The sequence below is a fragment of the Mizuhopecten yessoensis genome, unplaced genomic scaffold, assembly GCF_002113885.1.
Source record: "Mizuhopecten yessoensis strain PY_sf001 unplaced genomic scaffold, ASM211388v2 scaffold7725, whole genome shotgun sequence".
NCBI lineage: Eukaryota > Metazoa > Mollusca > Bivalvia > Pectinida > Pectinidae > Mizuhopecten > Mizuhopecten yessoensis.
In genome coordinates, this window is record NW_018407191.1 from 1502288 (window position 1) to 1523138 (window position 20851).

Consider the following 20851-nt stretch of genomic DNA (forward strand, 5'->3'; position numbering starts at 1 on the left):
ATTAATATCAGTTTAAATTTAATTAAAGTATGTGACCACAAAACTGTAATATGACAGGAATCTGAATGCAAGAGGTTCATTCATGTAAATAAATATTAATCTTAACACAATCAAAGTTTAAATTTATCCGAGTGACTGATCATTCTATAATATCTACCAGTACCCAGTATAATAGTCTACAACAAATGAAGAATTCACTGTGACAAATTAATGAAAACACAACAAAAACTTAAGAACCACTGACCCATTCCTAGATTATTACTATTTCAAATCCTTACCATTATGACCATACTCTTTTTGATTTTATGACCATACATGTTATCTACATGTATAACAATACAATATTATTCTCTAATGTATAACCATACAATATTATCTACATGTATAACCCATACATCATTACCTACCTGTATAACCATACATTATTTCTTACCTGTATACTCATACACTATTACCTACCTGAATAACCATTCATTATTATCTACCTGTATAACCATACATTATTTCTTACCTGTATACTCATACATTATTACCTAAAACCATAAATTATTACCTACAACCATACATTATTACCTACCTGTATAACCATACATTATTACCTACCTGTATAATCATACATTATTACCTACAACCATACATTATTACCTACAACCATACATTATTACCTACCTGTATAACCATACGGTATTTCTTACCTGTATAACCATACATTACTACCTACCTGTATAACCATACAGTATTTCTTACCTGTATAACCATACATTATTACCTATCTGTATAACCATACATTATTACCCACCTGTATAACCATACATTATTACATACCTGTATGACCATACATTATTTCTTACTTGTATCACCATACATTATTACCTACCTGTATGACCATACATTATTTCTTACCTGTATAACCATACATTATTACCTACCTGTATAACCATACAGTATTTCTTACCTGTATAACCATACATTATTACCTACGTGAATAACCATTCATTATTACCTACCTGTATAACCATACATTATTTCTTTCCTGTATACTCATACATTATTACCTAAAACCATAAATTATTACCTACAACCATACATTATTACCAACCTGTATAACCACACATTATTACCTATCTGTATAACCATACATTATTACCCACCTGTATAACCATACATTATTACCTACCTGTATAATCATACATTATTACCTACAACCATACATTATTACCTACCTGTATAACCATACATTATTACCTACCTGTATGACCATACATTATTTCTTACCTGTATAACCATACATTATTACCTACCTGAATAACCATACATTATTACCTACCTGTATGACAATACAAGCCGCCCTCATCTTTAGGAATGTCTGTCTCTCCAGGTTGGTTTTGAACCACCTCTGTATTTTCACCACACGCTGCATGATTGCCCCATGAAGGGCCTCATCCAGCCTCATCTTCTCACTCTCTCGCAGGAACACCTGTAGGTGAAATAATTAATGATAAGTAACAAGTTCATACATAATTAGATGCAAGATAATAAATATCTTCTAACAAGATTATACATTTTTAGTAGCAAGATAATACAACAGATTCTTTAGTAACAGGATAAGAGATCTGAAGTAACAAGGTAACACATTTTTTGTAATTCAATTTTAGTAACGAGATAATACATATCTAGTAATAAGACAACACATTTTTAGCAATGAAATAATACATCTTTAGAAACAATACCTAATTGTCGACCCTGGTGGTCAGTGCACCGTTTACTCACCTTGGTAATGCCTATCTGGTAATGTTCACTGTTCAGATGTCTCTCCTCTAGAAAAGCCTTCACATCTTCTTTTGAACTGAGTAGGCCTTTTGGTAATAGTATTTTGTAAATCTGGATGAATTCCTGTAGGATAAAAGTAAACAGGTTGTGCTATATATTTTTGTACCAAACAAAAGAGATCAAGAAAAAATACATCAGAGAAATTTACAACCGGTCCTTTCTAGATTAAAGGTGTGTGTGTGTGTGTCTTTCTGCATAGTTTAATAGGGATTCCTGTAAGTTATTGGGGTTTCAATTACCGTGCTTTAAAATAACAAACAGTAATGCTAAATTTAGAATCCATAATTCACTGCCAAAATTGTAACTACACATTGAATTTTTTTTTTCCGGCTTGACTATAACTTTGTTAAATCTGAAAAGAAAGCCATATCTTGCAAGACATGGGAAATAAGAAAAATACTGTGTTACTGTTATATGCAAACGGAAATTAAGGGGAGGCTACTGTTTATATAGGGTGATCCCTGGTGCAGTGGAACAATTCCTTAATAGCAAAATCTACATCAGTCCTGTTTCTTCTCAAATCAAACAGTTTTCTGCCATCATTCAAGATGGCTCCTGGCAGTAGATCAAAATTGCAGTCTTTTTTTAGGTAGCAACAAGGAGGAAGAACACTTATTGGAACAGTGTTCAATACTGCAAACACAGTATTATAGGTGACTACTAAAAATACAATTTTGAAAGCATTTGAAGGATGATTTCTGCCTATACTTGCAAAAGTGGGACTGTCATTGCCTATACAGTACTTTCATTAAAAGTGGGACTGTCATTGCCTATACAGTACTCTCATTAAAAGTGGGACTGTCATTGCCTATACAGTACTCTCATTAAAAGTGGGACTGTCATTGCCTATACAGTACACTAATTAAAAGTGGAACTGTCATTGCCTATACAGTACACTCATTAAAAGTGGGACTGTCTTTGCCTATAAAGTACTCATTAAAAGTGGGACAGGTATTGCCTATACAGTACTTTCATTAAAAGTGGGACTGGGATTGCCTATACAGTACTATCATTAAAAGTGGGACTGGCATTGCCTATATACTACCCTCATTAAAAGTGGGACTGTCTTTGCCTATAAAGTACTCATTAAAAGTGGGACTGGCATTGCCTATACAGTACACTCATTTAAAAGTGGGACTGTCATTGCCTATACAGTACTCTCATTAAAAGTTGGACTGTCATTGCCTAAACAGTCACTCTCATTAAAAGTGGGACTGTCATTGCCTATAAAGTACTCATTAAAAGTGGGACTGTCAATGCCTATACAGTACTCTCATTAAAAGTGGGGCTGTCATTGCCTATACAGTACTCATTAAAAGTGGGACTGTCATTGCCTATATACTACTCTCATTAAAAGTGGGACTGTCATTGCCTATAAAGTACTCATTAAAAGTGGGACTGTCAATGCCTATACAGTACTCGAATTAAAAGTGGGACTGTCATTGCCTATACAGTACTCTCATTAAAAGTGGGACTGGTATTGCCTATATTCACATAATAAGTGGGACTGCCTATACTCACATAATAAGTGGGATAACCTATACTCACATAATAACTGGGACTGTCACTGCCTATACTCACACAATAAGTGGGACTGTTATTGCCTATACTCACATAATAAGTGGGATTGCATAAACTCACATTACAAGTGGGACTGTCACTGCCTATACTCACATAATAAGTGGGACTGCCTATACTCACATTACAAGTGGGACTGTCACTGCATATACTCACATAATAAGTGGGACTGCCTATACTTACATTACAAGTGGGGCTGTCACTGCCTATACTCACATAATAAGTGGGACTGTCACTGCCTATATTCACATAATAAGTGGGACTGTCACTGCCTATACTCACATAATAAGTCGGACTGAATATACTCACATACTAAGTGGGACTGTCACTGCCAATACTCACATAATAAGTGGGACTGTCACTGCCTATACTCACATAATAAGTGGGATTGCCTCTACTCCCATTACAAGTGGGACTGTCACTGCCTATACTCACATAATAAGTGGGACTGTCACTGCCTATACTCACATAATAAGTGGGATTGCCTATACTCCCATAATAAGTGGGACTGCCTATACTCACATAATAAGTGGTATTGCCTATACTCACATAATAAGTTGGACTGCCTATATACTCACATTACAAGTGGTACTGTCACTGCCTATACTCGCATAATAAGTGGCACTGCCTATACTCACATAATAAGTGGGACTGTCACTGCATATATTTACATAATAATTGGGACTGTCACTGCCTATACTCACATAATAATTGGGACTGTCACTGCCTATACTCACATAATAAGTGGGACTGTCTATACTCACATTACAGCTGGAATTGTTCTACTTACATCAAACGTAAGTCTGTAGTTGTAGCCGGACTGTCGGATCTTCACTGTGGCTAACATTCCTGTGTACCTCAGCTGTCGTAGTACCATGGCATCGTCAAACACACAGGGGGCCTGTAGGAAAATTACAATTAGTGTTCCCAACACAACAACTGTCTCCTTACATGCGACTTCTATCACATCGCGTTCCAAGTAGAGCAATATTCACAGAACGATACATATACACTTGAAATTATGACACAACGATAAAAATATTTCAGGAATTTATACAAAACACAAATATTATCTCTTAGACATATGCGAATGATATTGTACAAGGTTAAAACCTGAAAAGGTATGATATGGACCTAGTATATGTGTGGAGATATGTGTTCCAGATCCTGTATGTGATCTTATTTGACTAGATAGTAGTAATGATCTTACCTTGTCTGGGTTAGACTTAATACATCGGATAAAGAATGGATTCGCCTGGTTCAAAGTAGCCATCAGACGATGAAGTGACCACTGAAATCAACAACGTAATAAGCAATGAGCGATTACATTTCCAAATTATTGTTTCACTTTCCTGGGCACAAAAAAATCAGGACAATTCTGGTTCAAGAAGTCACTAAGCTACTTTCTGATGTGTGTGTGTTTTTTTTTTTTTTTTTTTTTTTTTTTTTTTTTTTACTGAATGTTGATTTTATTTTTGGACAAAATAATCAATTCTTAACTCATACACCCCTGAAATCCTTTCATAACGAACTATTCAAACCTTTGAATTGGAAGAGTTCAAATGTTTCTTGAGGGGTGAATGAGTTAAACTGATTTACAATGTCAAACAATTTAACACAAGATCAAACTAGCTGATATTTTTTGAGAATCTTATCTCAAATGTTATTTAGAACACATTTGGATTAAGTAGCTTTCAAAACTAACTTAATATTGCTTCATTGTTAGTACATGTCTGTTTGACCCAATCTAAAGTTGACCCCAACTGACCGTGAACTGTGCGCTGACACTAGCCATCTGCTTCCTACTGCCGTCTCTGCTGCCCCGCCCATACATGGTGCGACTGGCTATCTGCTTCAGGGTCTTAATGTCCCTCAGCATCTGTACCACATAGAAAATGTTTAGTATCACACTCAAGACTCACCACCTAAAAACTTACAAAAAATTCATTCACACAAAACTCACTAATTCAAAACTTACAGAAAAAACAACATTTATACACATAAAACTTACTAATTCAAAACTTACAGACAACAAATTCACATAACAAAACTCACTAACTCAAAGCTCAAAGAAAACTCATTCATACAACAAAGCTCACTCATTCAAAACTTACAGTTAACACATTTATACAAGACAACTGTCACTAATTCAAAACTTTAAGAAAATACATTCACACAACAAAACTCTCAAATTCAAAACATACAGAAAACACATTTATACAACAAAAATCGCTTATTAAAAACTTTAAAAAAAATTCACTCATGCTAATTCAAAATTCATAAAAAAAAACACCTCCTGCACTCTACTAAGTTGATGTCACATTCGAAACTCACTTTGATTGTCACACATGTGTTCAGTGCACAGGTTTTTTGGCACATACATAGAAGACATGATCATTCTATTCTTATTGAAACTAAGCAAATATCAATGTGCTTGATCAGTAAATGCACATTTATTTGTTTCTCTTAGCAACCATTTTTTTTAACATCATACATTTATTGTGAATGACTGACTTACTGTGGGTGGTTTTGGCTTTGGTCGGAATGATTTGTTTTTCCTGGAATATCAAAAAGACGTAACTACAATGTATGATCATAGTCTTATTAAACACCATTCTTAACCACGATAGAGTTCATTGTTCTCAAATTCTCTGCAATGACAATTGCAATACTTCAACGACACATGTTGATATTTTCTAGATATTCTTGACACACAGAACTGATTTTCTGTGAAAAAAATAACATTGCTTTAGTGATATGATCTATTTTTCAACATTTATGTCTATATTTTCACATTACAATTGTACCAGGTAACTATATACTATAAAATCTTCTTTCAATAACTTTCAAGAACTACTTCCTTACACAAGTATGATCACAAACTTACCTACAATTACATGTTTTGACTGTACTTGTATTTTTTTCACATGAACTTATTCGAACATTTATGACCTGAACCCCTTTGTCTATATCTTGTAGAACCATAAAATACACTGTTTTACAGATCAAATCACATTGTGACCATCAACATTATACCAGTATATCCCTTTATTTTGTTAGGTCACTTGCGAGGAGTAGATTTTTAATATAGTGAGTGAGTCATAATGACTTTTATCCTCATAACTTATTCTCAAAAACATATCCTATGGGCCCTGCCATTTGTCCCTTAGGGAGTAATTATAAACCACATTAATTTATCATTATATAAAATTGCCTCATTGCTCGACGAAAGTTTAAATTTGTTCAATAAATCAGTTCTCAAGAACCACTACTTTGCAGCTGACTATTATCAGACAGATGCTGCCTCGACTTCCCAACATTATAAAAAGATGTTCAAATAAAAACCTTTTTTTGTGGCGTGTCACTTTTGTTCTATTTTGTTAAGATCTTGCATAAATATTAAAGCCAGCTCCTGAAGTGTTCCTGCTCATATCTAGTGATGAATCGCTTATAGAGTTTAACTCATTCACCCCTGAAATTACATAATGAACTATTTCAACCTTTCAATTGGGAGAGTTCAAATGTGTCATCAGGGGTGAATAGGTTAACATCCTATCAACATCTACGGTCACTTAAGGACATGTCCGGCGATGAATGATCAGAGTTGTGTCAAAATCACAAATTGCAAACCCAGCGTATGTGAAACTTACTTAAATAAAAAGGATATTCACTACCTAATAAATTGAAAAACATGATAATTACAATAATATAAATCAGACGTATTAATTCCAAGATTGTATGGACATTTTTAAGTTAGTTATAAAAATAATACGATAAAGAAAACATATTGCGTTCACATATTTTCATGATTTGAACTTATCACATTTTCATGTACATCGCCAACAATTTAAAAGACAGTGATCATTCATGTTTCCAATATTGGGCTAAATTGAATTGTCTAGTTAAATGCAATCTTTTTTCTAACAGATAGGCTACGTGATTAACAGGAATCAACCGTATAGGATTCCACCAATGAAACACATCCCAGAAATAGGAAGGCTACCAATAATTCTCATGCAACTAAATACATTGACCACAGTCAGAGAGTTTCTACAATATTTCTAACAGAAACAAACAAAATTGAGTTTACTACAAATTGTAATGGCATGCTAGTAATATTTATCAAAATTGGATAAAAGTGAGTATTGAAGCTAACATTTTGGGAATAATGTAAATGATTAATTTTAAGCTTATTTTTGGCTACATAAAACTTCTGATACATCAAATTATGAGAACTTGCTTCTAAGAAAACATTCACTTAACAATATCATTATACCCTACCATGATTGCCCACGGGACTGAAAGGCTTGCCTGGTTTTCATTTTGTCATAAAATAAACTGAGGATGCAATTGCTTCTGCTGGGTTTTTTGTTTAGACAATCTGACTTAAATGGTTTTTAACCATTTCACCCCTATGTAACTTTAGTAAACTCTACCATGCAATGATCTGGATGAGTTCATTATGGTCCATAGTGGTGAAAGGGTTAAGTAATACATCAAAACATTATTTTAAATTTTCTTTATGATAATGGTTCCTGCCCCTTTTCCTGCAGGAGGGTCATAACTTATAGGGATATCTACTTAAAAGTTGTTCATTAGTTCTTGACAAGAAGCTTTTAAAGCTATTTTTTTTTTTAAAGACGACCAATGCTGTGCCACAGCATTAACTCATTTGGTCTTCAACCATGCAGAAAGTGATTTAGTCAAACACCTACATTAAAAAGGTTTGACAGCAATATCTTCTTAATAAGATTAATATTAAAAGTTTAACTACTGTAGGTTAGTTAATCAGTATGTAAAATTCTTCACACCAATATATATATATACCCATACATATTTTTTCTTTAAAGCAGAGACAGGCTTGATTAAATAACAGAGTGCAGAATTGGAAATTATATGCTGCAAGTTTTAGTAGAATCATGCCTTATTCAGTTCTACAAATTGTATGTTTACAGGAAAAAAGGTTTCACAAACATACATGTGTTGAAGAAATAGTAACATTTGGAGACAATCCCATTTGGTAAAAGAGTGCAATACACAGGAGAGGAAAAAAACATACAGGATGATTTTTGTAGAGCGTCGGATGAGTTTGGCCGATTCGGGTAAGTAAAGTTCCACTGGACTGGTCAAGACAAGGTCTCCCTTTTCATCAGTGACATAATCCAGAGATCGGATGAAGATGTCATCATCAGCATCGTCGTCAGAACAGCCATCCTCAAATGTGTCAACAGTACATGCAAAATATTGGTGTTCATGCAGGGGGGAAAGAGACCGCTGCCCAGAGAAGGCTTGGTGACGGTGGTAACTCGCACTGTGGACACTAACAGGAAATGTAAGAGACAAAGGGAGATAATGCTGTGAGTATATTACAAAAGCAGAAAAACTGAATATCAACACTCTCATTTCAAAAGCAGATGAGTAAAAGAAATGCGAAATTAGAAAACGCATCATTAAATCAGATGTTCGATGCAGGTTCTGTGGAAACGAGAGTGTTGATATGGCTAATCTACTGTCATTCCATCCCAGTGATTTCGTACACAATAATCATGTACATAGGAAAATTGTCACATTCTACAAGAAATTTCCATATTTAATGTTGATAGCTTGAAATACTATTTGCATTGCGCTATGATCCAGAGAGCTACTGGTATTCGTTTAATCTGGTTTTTTTCAAAACCTTTCCCAACCCTAGTTATAAACCTGATGATTATTTTAAAACCAAGAAGCAGAACCACTTACTAAACCAATATACTTTCAACCTATTCACAATTCATGGTATCCAAACACCTACTTCAATCAGCAATGAATCCATTGCAACCGAAATTTTGGGAAAGTTAGGAATGATTGATAAAAAGACAAAAATAGTTCAGAGAAAAAAAAGATTTTTTTTTGTGTGTCATTGACCTAGTTTTTCATTAATAAACGTTTTTTTCATGATCATGACAAGAGGACCACTGCGTGGGACTGAAAGACTTATCACACAGAAATTATAGATTTTATCAGTAATGCAGTAATTGATATGTTAAAAACTCTCCCTTGGTTAATAGGATGGTTATTGTACGAAATTGCACAAAATTCTTAGTGTTACAAATGTATTAAATATATATAGAAAGTGCAATCAAATTGTCAAGCTAATTTAGTGCAGGAACTGAAGGCAAGAATTGTCTTGATTATAAAATTTGATAATTTAGTGCAGGAACTGAAGGCAAGAATTGTCTTGATTACAAAATTTCCAAGTATGATATTAGCATAATATGTTGTGTATATTTGCTTGCTACATTTTCCGCTCCATGGAATGTTCTTAATATTTTTTCACAAGAAAATATTCATTATTTTAACATTTATTGCTTACTCCCCCCCAAAAAAAATACTGAAAAATTGGTTAAATGGTATTAAGTGAAGATTTAGGGCTATAAGATACAAAAAATCTGCTTTTTTTTTTTTTTTAATGAAAAAAAAGAGATTGTCAAATTACACACACAAAGATCACGATATAAACTACTGGTAGTAACTTGACATTCATTCATGTTCAAAAACTATTAAGAAAAAACAAAACAACAACCAGATATATCAAAAAAGATATTATATGCTGCTGAACAAGAGCCAGGCAACACTACTGAACAGCAGAAAATATCATGCTCCAATTCCATAGTTTGTCCAAATCACAAGCTTTCTAAACAGAACTCAGAGGAGGCTTACTGAATTTTCCTTAACACTTTCATCGTCATAGCAATTGTGTAGAATCTTAAAACAGAAAGATGACATGTACTTAACAAGCTGGCGAAATCAAAACACTGCTTCGACTGATAGCTTGTTGTCATTGTGAATCCACTAGCTAGGGGGAGATTACAACTATACTCCACATTCACATCATCATAAATCTTCATTATTTAAGTTCATTTTCTCTCTCTATAAAATCTAATGTTAAAAAATGCTTTCGGCTAAAAACGTCAGTGCAGTCCAAATTCTACTGGTAATACAGAATTGTGCTTTTTCTTTCGAAATTTAAAATACAAAATTACCTTTTTTCATTCCAACAGGATTTAAATTGGTAAAATTGACAAAGTGATTCTTTTCTGCCCAGTAACATGGAGAGCAAAGCCAGACACAGAAGTGATTAATACAGAGTTGGGCCGGAGAGGACTTTTATGGCTTTGATTGATTTAGAACTTCTTTTGAGAGCATCAAGCTGTTTCGTACCAAAAGGAACAAGCATCGACATTCAGTTTCACCTAACAGTGCACAGTACATGGGTCAATCCCGAGGCATTCCAGATGTGCAGGTCTCCGCTGACAACTTTATGGATGAATAAAATTTAGTGTATTTAATTTTAGACTTATTTCAACCTTGACTTCAATCTCGGATAACAAATTGAAAACCTGAGATTAAAAGCAAGAGTCAAATTTGAAAAAATATATAAAAAAAATAGACAAATCTAAGTGGAATGTTAAAATATGTGAAATATTTGGATCATTTGCATATCTGAAATACCCCCGACTAACGGTAAAAAAGTAAACCAGAGACCATTGATGTGTACCACAAACTAAGGTAGCAAAGCATAATAGATTTCAAGGTGTTTAGGACGGAGATATAGAACTTTCATAGCGACATCACAAAGAAAGATAAACCAAACAGACTGGTACGGAGAGGTGGGTGAAAACGGGGAAGTCCTCGTATTTTATCATACGAAAAGTGAAGCCATTATAAATACCAGATCTGATTGAGAATGTGAAGGGGAAAGTCAAACAATCACATACTTGAGAAGGTTTTCGCTGGCAGCCAAGGCTTCAGGCATTATGTAGTCCGAGTGGCGCCGATTTTTCGCTGGTGTATTGGATTTGAGGCCTGTGTGAACAATTCATTTAGTGTTACACAATGAATTCAATCAACAAACCAAGCTACAACTGTGAAAATCTTAAATCATTTGGAGAATATCTTGACTTGAATTTTCAACTTCACATCTTTTTTAGCTTTTTTTATCCCTTTAGAAATATCAATGAAATCATCATAATTGTATCTCCGCCAATATAATCGACTACAAGTTTTACTATAATCAAGGGGCTTTGTTGTTAACTCATTCACCCCAGAGGACACATTTGAAGTCTTCTAATCCACGGTTGGAACATTTCATTATAATATTTTAGGGGTAAATGATTTGAGTGTATGGATTTGTAGGCAACAGTTGTTTGCTGTTAAAGTACTACTTTTTCCGGAGAAACTGTGTTAACCAACTAATATATATCTTTCATGCATGTTAGGTTATAGTTACCTCCCCTGCTTCTGAACTTCTTGCCCTCGGCAATAAAGGCGAACACACTTTTGACAAGGGTCTTCACTATAGACCATCTCAGCACAGCCACTGGATCAATTCCTACAATGAAACTGGGCTTTACAGAAACAACAAATCAATTTCAATACTAGAGTAAAACTTTGTTATACTGCCTCAATCTGTTCATCGAAACATTGGCACTATAAAGGGGTTTGGCAAAATCAGCAGGTGGCAAATGTACTGTAATTTTTCTCCTACATAATGCCTTCAGTAAAACACTCCATACTACATAACACCTGTAGGTTCCTGGTAAGAATAGGCCAGCTGTATCCCATTGCATGTTACCTTAATAGGCGCCTAAGGAGTGGCCCATTGCGTGTTACCTTAAGAGGCACCTAAGGAGTGGCCCACTGCATGTTACCTTAATAGGCGCCTAAGGAGTGGCCCACTGCAGGTTACCTTAATAGGCGCCTAAGGAGTGGCCCATTGCATGTTACCTTTATAGGCGCCTAAGGAGTGGCCCATTGCGTATTACCTTAAGAGGCACCTAAGGAGTGGCCTATTGCATGTTACCTTAATAGGCGCCTACGGAGTGGCCCATTGCATGTTACCTTAAGAGGCACCTAAGGAGTGGCCTATTGCATGTTACCTTAATAGGCGCCTACGGAGTGGCCCATTGCATGTTACCTTAATAGGTGCCTAAGGAGTCGCCCATTGCATGTTACCTTAATAGGCGCCCAAAGAGTGGCCCATTGCATGTTACCTTAATAGGCACCTTAGGAGTGGCCCATTGCATGGTACCTTAATAGGCGCCTAAGGAGTGGCCCTCTGCAGGTTACCTTAATAGGCGCCTAAGGAGTGGACCATTGCATGTTTCCTTAATAGGCACCTAAGGAGTGGCCCATTGCATGTTAACTTAAGAGGCACCTAAGGAGTGGCCCACTGCATGATACCTTAATAGGCGCCTAAGGAGTGGCCCTCTGCAGGTTACCTTAATAGGCGCCTAAGGAGTGGCCCTCTGCAGGTTACCTTAATAGGCGCCTAAGGAGTGGCCCTCTGCAGGTTACCTTAATAGGCGCCTAAGGAGTGGCCCTCTGCAGGTTACCTTAATAGGCGCCTAAGGAGTGGCCCATTGCATGTTACCTTAATAGGCCCCTTATGAGTGAACCATTGCATGTTACCTTAATAGGCGCCTAAGGAGTGGCCCTTTGCAGAATTAATGGCTTTCTTCGGTGTCTTCTGCTAAGGGGACATTCAAGAAACCAAAATTGATTTTCTGCATCCGAAACAATGCTTAGGATCTATGTATTCTCATGTGATCCTGGCTGTTGCGAGGACGTTGAATAACATACACACATTTTATACAGTATGCAGCAATGACTCCCTGAGCTGGGCTGGGCGACAACAGTCTGAAATCCCATATTCAACAGGACATTTCGGAACTTTCCACATGGATATTTAATTGTAATTATCTAGAAAACTGAAGAAAGTAATGAAAATTGAGCAGACTTATGATGTTCCACTGAAGGGTATCTTACCCATAAGTTCTCTGACAAATGTGAGGTTACTGCTCTTCAACACGCTGACGATGTCCATCCTGATCTGGTCGCTGTTTTTCTCCCGGAAATCCTGTAAAGTAGAAAACATTAATGTAACGAAAATTATATAATGATTGTACTAAAACTGATATTACTGACAACAGGGGAAACAGAAATGAAGCGAACTGATGTGAGAACACGGGCTGAACGTTCTATGCCTACCTTTGACTACTTGTACATGTGCAATGCGTAGTTTTCAGGGGTTTTGTGTGTAGTTTAATTCTGACTACACTAAGTTAGTTTTGCTGTGACTTCACTGAAGTGGTTACTTTAACTACAGACTGTAAGAGATGGTTTACCTTAACTTGGTACTTGACTTTGCCAGCGTAGTGCATGATCTCAAACGCCCCCTCCTTCAGCTGCGGCACCTGGTAGTACGGCCGACCCTTATGATGGTGGTTGAAGTTGGCTAGTAGTGTTTCATTTGTGGCGCCGGGGAAGCTTTATTAAACAAAACATTGTTTACTATATTAACGTCACAATTCCATTTCTATACATGTATATGATTTATATTTAATAAACAGACAAAACTAGATGTTTCATGGTTATTTCGTCTTTCTGTCTGTATTTGATTATAATCCAATTATCCATTTTCTATTCTTATGTAGTCCAGTCTTTTAAAATGAAATCAAAATGTCTTGATTTTACTACAGATCACCAACATTTATCACAGCATGCTGCTAAGTGACTACCATTTCTTAACAAACAGACGAACAATGGTGACCTTTCATAATATACTGATGGCCTTCCACATATATATATATATATACCAGTGAACTTTCATCTACTGCTGGCTAACCACATATTTATGTCCTTTCACATCCTGGTGAACTTTGACCTATTGTGACCTTTCACCTACTAATGACCTTTCTCATACCAGTGACCTTTTACCTACTAGCAGCCTTTTGGTTGCTTGGGCGACAGGTTTATCGCCTACATGAATCCACCCATACAGGCTTCATCTTACTGTTGGAGGTCGGTGTTCTGTCATCGTCAGCAGCCTTTTATGAACTGGTGACCTTTTAGTTACCATGACCTTTCACCCACTAGTGACCTTTTACATTCTGGTAACATTTAAGGGGTTGACTTACTTGCATTCATCATCCAGCAGACACAGCAGGCCGTCACTCTTGCTGGCAAACAACTCCAGACAGCCGGTGTTGTCTATAAACTCTATGTTCTTCCACTGGATACCCTCTTTTTTGTATTCCTCCTGAAAGTTACAACAAAAAACTACCATTAGCTGTATGACATGAACAATCCTGGTTCATTTACTACTGTTTTCATCTTATTTCAAATTTTGATCTAACTACAGTCAGGGGTGTACAATTATAGCCCAATGCCCCAGGCTAGTATATTTTTATGTTCGGACTCGTACATTTTTTTCAATATTTACTATGAAAATATATAATTTTTCACATAATATTCAAAGCTCATATCTCATTTTATGATTTGTCTTAAAACAGCTACAAATTAAAAATATGTAGGATATTGTATTTGACATAATCAACACCTAGCTAGGCTGCTGGAAAATTGTCAAAAACAGTTATGATGCACATCAAAATGCTTTGAAATCTACCATCTACTTTCGTTGGTTTACACTCTGTTGTTTAGATAGGATTTGTTGACATTTTTTATCGCTGAACAAATGTCTCCCAATATCAAGATGAGAATAATATGTCCCTTTTTAACATGTCCACTAAATTCTATAACCTATCCTAAAATATATATGCGAGCGATCTTGTTTAGTAAAGAAATAATGCAAACTAGCAATAATAGTCAGCATATTAGTTTCGGTCTGGCACATCTGGAAACCCTCAAGATGCATGTGACGCATATTCCTGTGGTCAGTCTCAGTTCAGATCTAAGCCTGTTGTTTTGTTACAGGTTCAGCTGGTTGATGCGGTCGACCTGGTACGCGAAAGGGGCCCTGTGGTAACACTACTGAGATAGTCATAGTGGCTACACTTCATCCTCTGTAACACTCCAGTATCTCACCTGCTCAAACTTGAAGATGTGTTGATTGAAGTAATACTGCAGGTGCTCGTTAGCATAGTTTATACAGAACTGTTCAAAGCTGTTCTTCTTGAAATCCTCAAAACCAAATATGTCCAACACACCTATTGAATTTCCCTGAAACAATAACATGAAACTATTAGTTCCATTAATATATTGGTTTTATCACATCATTGTAGCTATTAGACAGTGATATAATACTCAAACAGTTTTTTCCCTTAAATATCTATGGTAGTAATTTATTGACAAAGTGCCACTGATGAAATCATTCTGTGATGCATGTAATCTAAAGCATCTCGAATTTCTCCCCATTTTAAGACATTTATGAAGCTTGTTCCTTGAAAAAAAAATGAGTAAAGGGAATTTTAAATGTATCGCACAAGTCGCATATTTAAGAATGTTCACGAATATTATTTTTCTCACTCATTGTCCTTTATGATAAGGTCACAAGACATTGTTTCCACAACATAAACAAAGACTTGTAATGCAATGTTCAATATCGCTTACTTTCAGATTGCACTATAAAAGCCTTATAGTCTTATTCTGTCGTTGCGTGTTTCAGAGTTATCCCCTCTTTTTTGAGCAGGTATTGATTGTAACGTCATTGGTTTGTGTGAGAAAATTACGTTGTTTTCTCAAAAATTGATGACGTTACTCTCAAAAACAAATGACGTAACAATCAATACCTGCTCACAAGAGAAGATAACCCTGCAATACGAAAAGACGGAATAACCTAATGTTCAATAGTAAAAACAAATTTTGTACTTTCAGTTTCCACAACAAAAACATATACTCAAACGTTTCATGTTTAAAATCAGATATTTTATGTATGAGCAATGAAAGCATTGCAGTGTTGTTACCTGGTGTTCACTGTTGTGTCGCTTGGCCAGCAGGGCCTGGTTCACCTTGAGGACAATCCAGTCAAACAGGGCACCGTACAGACACTTGGCCATGGTGTCTCGGTTGGCCAACGCCTAAGACATAATCAAAATATTTACTCATTAACAAAAATTTAATACGATATTCCACTGACCTTTTAACCTTCTACATAGCATTTCTATTATTTACTTTGGTAGTTTTATTTCAGTCTGCATTTGTATATTTTCTGAAAATCAATAAATTTGAAACATCAGGAAATATTTAGCTATTACCCGGGATATACAAAAGGAGTGTTTTGAAATATACCAGTTTTCCATTGAATGGCATCTACATTTTAATCATGCAGCAGAATATACCAATATTTTCACTCGTGCCTTGCACTCATGAAAAATATTGATATGCTGTCATACTCGCGAAATAAATACAGCATTCAACCTATCAAATATCCCCTATACACCGAACTCACATCCACCATTTTGTAGTTGATGACCATAGTCTCCCCTCCAGCTGTTGTCTTCTTTTGTGTCAGAGCTTCCGTTAGGGTCTTCTCCTTCACCTGAAAACACATATTCAGAACTCATCCTTTTCTCACAGATACAAAAGAATGTATGTGCAAGTTTACACATACACGTTTCAAATATATGTGTAACATAACATAAACATTCAAGTATGTGCATGTTATATCTATGTTTGCACGACCTTCAGAGATATATAGTGTGGCGCTACCCAGAGAAGCCCAGAGAGAGAGATCTTTACCTTAGTTAATCAAGGACAAAGTTCAGACAATCTGTATGCAGTTTTACCTTGAGCAAACTAGAAATTATCTGGACTGTAGTTTTACCTTGAGCAAACTAAAAATGATCTGAACTGTAGTTTTACCTTGAGCAAATTAGAAATGATCTGAAATGTGGTTTTTCCTTGAGCAAACTAGAAATGACCTGAACTATGGTTTTACCTTGAGCAAACTAGAAAACCTAGAGTAGCCCAGAGAGAGATCTTTACCTTAGTTAATCAAGGACAAAGTTCAGACAATCTGTATGCAGTTTTACCTTGAGCAAACTAGAAATAATCTGAAATGTGGTTTTTCCTTGAGCAAACTAGAAATGATCTGAATTGTGGTTTTACATTGAGCAAACTAGAAATGATCTGAATTGTGGTTTTACATTGAGCAAACTAGAAATGATCTGAAATGTGGTTTTTCCTTGAGCAAACTAGAAATGATCTGAAATGTGGTTTTTCCTTGAGCAAACTAGAAATGATCTGAACTGTGTTTTTACCTTGAGCAAGCTAGAAATGATCTGAACTGTAGTTTTACGTTGAGCAAATTAGAAATGATCTGAAATGTGGTTTTTCCTTGAGCAAACTAGAAATGATCTGAAATGTGGTTTTACCTTGAGCAAACTAGAAACAATCTGAAATGTGGTTTTACCTTGAGCAAATTAGAAATGATCTGAACTGTAGTTTTACGTTGAGCAAATTAGAAATGATCTGAAATGTGGTTTTACCTTGAGCAAATTAGAAATGATCTGAAATGTGGTTTTACCTTGAGCAAATTAGAAATAATCTGAACTGTAGTTTTACCTTGAGCAAGCTAGAAATGATCTGAACTGTAGTTTTACCTTGAGCAAATTAGAAATAATCTGAACTGTAGTTTTACCTTGAGCAAGCTAGAAATGATCTGAACTGTAGTTTTACGTTGAGCAAATTAGAAATGATCTGAACTGTGGTTTTATCTTGAGCAAATTAAAAATGATCTGAACTGTGGTTTTACCTAGAGCAAACTAGAAATGATCTGAACTGTGTTTTTACCTTGAGCAAGCTAGAAATGATCTGAACTGTAGTTTAACCTTGAGCAAACTAGAAATGATCTGAATTGTGCTTTTACCTTGAGCAAACTAGATATGATCTGAACTGTGGTTTTACCTTGAGCAAACTAGAAATAATCTGAAATGTGGTTTTTCCTTGAGCAAACTAGAAATGATCTGAGATGTGGTTTTACCTTGAGCAAACTAGAAATAATCTGAAATGTGGTTTTTCCTTGAGCAAACTAGAAATGATCTGAAATGTGGTTTTTCCTTGAGCAAACTAGAAATGACCTGAACTATGGTTTTACCTTGAGCAAACTAGAAACAATCTGAAATGTGGTTTTACCTTGAGCAAACTAGAAACAATCTGAAATGTGGTTTTACCTTGAGCAAATTAGAAATAATCTGAACTGTAGTTTTACCTTGAGCAAGCTAGAAATGATCTGAACTGTAGTTTAACCTTGAGCAAACTAGAAATGATCTGAGATGTGGTTTTACCTTGAGCAAACTAGAAAACCTAGAGTAGCCCAGAGAGAGATCTTTACCTTAGTTAATCAAGGACAAAGTTCAGACAATCTGTATGCAGTTTTACCTTGAGCAAACTAAAAAAGATCTGAACTGTAGTTTTACCTTGAGCAAACTAGAAATTATCTGGACTGTAGTTTTACCTTGAGCAAACTAGAAATGACCTGAACTATGGTTTTACCTTGAGCAAACTAGAAACAATCTGAAATGTGGTTTTACCTTGAGCAAACTAGAAATTATCTGAACTGTGGTTTTACCTTGAGCAAACTAGAAATAATCTGAAATGTGGTTTTACCTTGAGCAAACTAGAAATTATCTGAACTGTGGTTTTACCTTGAGCAAATAAGAAATGATCTGAACTGTGGTTTTACCTTGAGCAAACTAGAAATGATCTGAACTGTAGTTTTACCTTGAGCAAACTAGAAATGATCTGAACTGTGGTTTTACCTTGAGCAAACTAGAAATTATCTGAATTGTAGTTTCATCTTTGATGGCAACAGATTCGTCATGGTGCTGATCTCCCTTCTACAACAAACAAAACATAATTACATATATTTCACGAAATTACAACCTCTAGTAATATTGGATATATAAAAGAATGCTTCAACTTTTGTTTTGTTTAGGTGTTCGTCAGAAATTCTTGATTCAGAACTCTAATATAGCTATCATTCATGAATTTGTTATCTTAGAAATCCTGTCGTAGAAGAACAGTTGAAAGCCAATTTTACCTTCTTGAATTCCATATTTCCCAGCAGTAGCACTGCCGACAATACACAAAATATTCTGCAACAGAAAAAAAATATCTAAATTATAAATGACACAAAAAATAGTTTATTCCCTCAACCAAACCAAAGAATAGTTAAATTGTCATCTACATATCATATTCAATGCAATTAGAGTCGAGTAAATGTTATTCATGATCATAGATATAAAGATAAACACAGAGAATCTTCTAATCTCAAGCTTCGTTCTCCAACCTCAAGCTTCTCTGTATCACAGAGAGTGGCTTCTTAAATTAAGATTATTTGCATGTTTAATCGAGGTATAGAGTGAGTGGCCCCAATGTGATGAATGTTTCTTTATATCTACATCTGTATTAAGTTTCCTAGTACAGATATTAACACTGTAGTAAAATACAAGTAAACTGTTCATCATGTTTTAGTTGTTTATAAACTAGGGCTTTATGGCTATTCCAGGGCAACTATTGATGAAACTAGAACTGTAAGCTAAAGGCTAACTAATACCCCCGCTCCTATATAAACCAGAACTGTAAGCTAAAGGCTAACGAATACCCCTGCTCCTATACAAACCAGAACTGTAAGCTAAAGGCTTACTAAGGCAAAGCAAATAGTCTCCCAACAGTAACAAGTATTTCCCACAAAGGGGCATAACTCCATCAAAAAGGGTCAAAATCCCAAATTAAAATGCCGGTGCACAACTACATAACATACTGATCATTCATGCAAAGTTTCAATGAAATTCACCTGTTGGTTAAGGAGGAGTTTTTCCAGACAAGTTACTGCGGACGACAGACAGACAGATATCCAGATAGGGTTATTCCAGGATAACTATAGCTTTATTGCATTTCATTTTGTGCTAAATGACTGCATGTAAAATATAGAATGAAAAGGATCAGTTTGAGGAATATCTTTATTTTTATTTTTTGTAACTTACCGTCTTTGTGTCAAAGGAGAGAAGCCGACCATTTCCAGTGACTGTCTCAGCCGGGCAAACTCATGTGCTTCATCCACTCCTTCTGTATGGTAGCAGCCACTCTGTAACACACACAACCGTGACATACACAAGTCTGTATCACAAAGTTATAGATATAGTATACAGTTAAGGATTCCTGTACCACTGCCACTGTAACACACACAACAGTGACATATACAAGTCTGTATCACAAAGTTATAGATATAAAATACAAGGATCTGTACTACTGCCCAAAACTCTAACGAAGCATTGGAAACAGTTTTTGACCGTAACTTTGATAAATCATTTCTGAAACCAAAACCATAGCTTGTGGAACTTTTAGGAGAAATTTTAAAAATGAAATAAACAAAATATAATCAACTATACAGAACTTTGAGTGTGAAACTAGACAAGAGGCCCATGGGCCTTAACGGTCACCTGAGTCTATAGTATTTATTTTTGTTGTTGAAATATGTACCAATTTGAGTAAAAAATAGTATAATGTTAACTTAACTTTGTCAGGACCATGAGCTGATCATTCCTAGACCAATTTTAAGTGAGATCGGCCTATTAGAACTTAGTAGCAAAATAGCGGCCATGGCAGCCAAATTGTATTTCTGATTGACCCGAAAAATAACAACACTTTGTCAGGACCATGA

General features: G+C 35.5%; 1 protein-coding gene across 14 annotated transcripts in view; it reads right to left on the reverse strand.

Moving 5' to 3' along the window:
• LOC110454216 (unconventional myosin-IXa-like) overlaps positions 1-20851 on the reverse strand; it is a 125167-nt gene that overhangs the window by 50434 nt on the left and 53882 nt on the right. For 12 of the 14 annotated variants that reach the window (XM_021503611.1, XM_021503618.1, XM_021503616.1 and 9 more), the window contains exons 6-23: positions 20175-20275; positions 19229-19283; positions 18948-19025; positions 16637-16726; positions 16152-16265; positions 15274-15408; positions 14367-14488; positions 13575-13716; positions 13216-13306; positions 11678-11779; positions 11166-11253; positions 8468-8728; positions 5927-5966; positions 5177-5287; positions 4619-4699; positions 4199-4309; positions 1771-1893; positions 1328-1477 (exon numbers count right to left, since the gene is read on the reverse strand). In XM_021503611.1, the coding sequence (XP_021359286.1) occupies positions 1328-1477; positions 1771-1893; positions 4199-4309; positions 4619-4699; positions 5177-5287; positions 5927-5966; positions 8468-8728; positions 11166-11253; positions 11678-11779; positions 13216-13306; positions 13575-13716; positions 14367-14488; positions 15274-15408; positions 16152-16265; positions 16637-16726; positions 18948-19025; positions 19229-19283; positions 20175-20275 (1995 nt within the window). Of the gene's footprint in view, positions 1-1327; positions 1478-1770; positions 1894-4198; positions 4310-4618; positions 4700-5176; positions 5288-5926; positions 5967-8467; positions 8729-10107; positions 10153-11165; positions 11254-11677; positions 11780-13215; positions 13307-13574; positions 13717-14366; positions 14489-15273; positions 15409-16151; positions 16266-16636; positions 16727-18947; positions 19026-19228; positions 19284-20174; positions 20276-20851 lie in introns of all 14 variants that reach the window. The other 2 variants (XM_021503619.1, XM_021503620.1) reach the window with 2 other exon arrangements.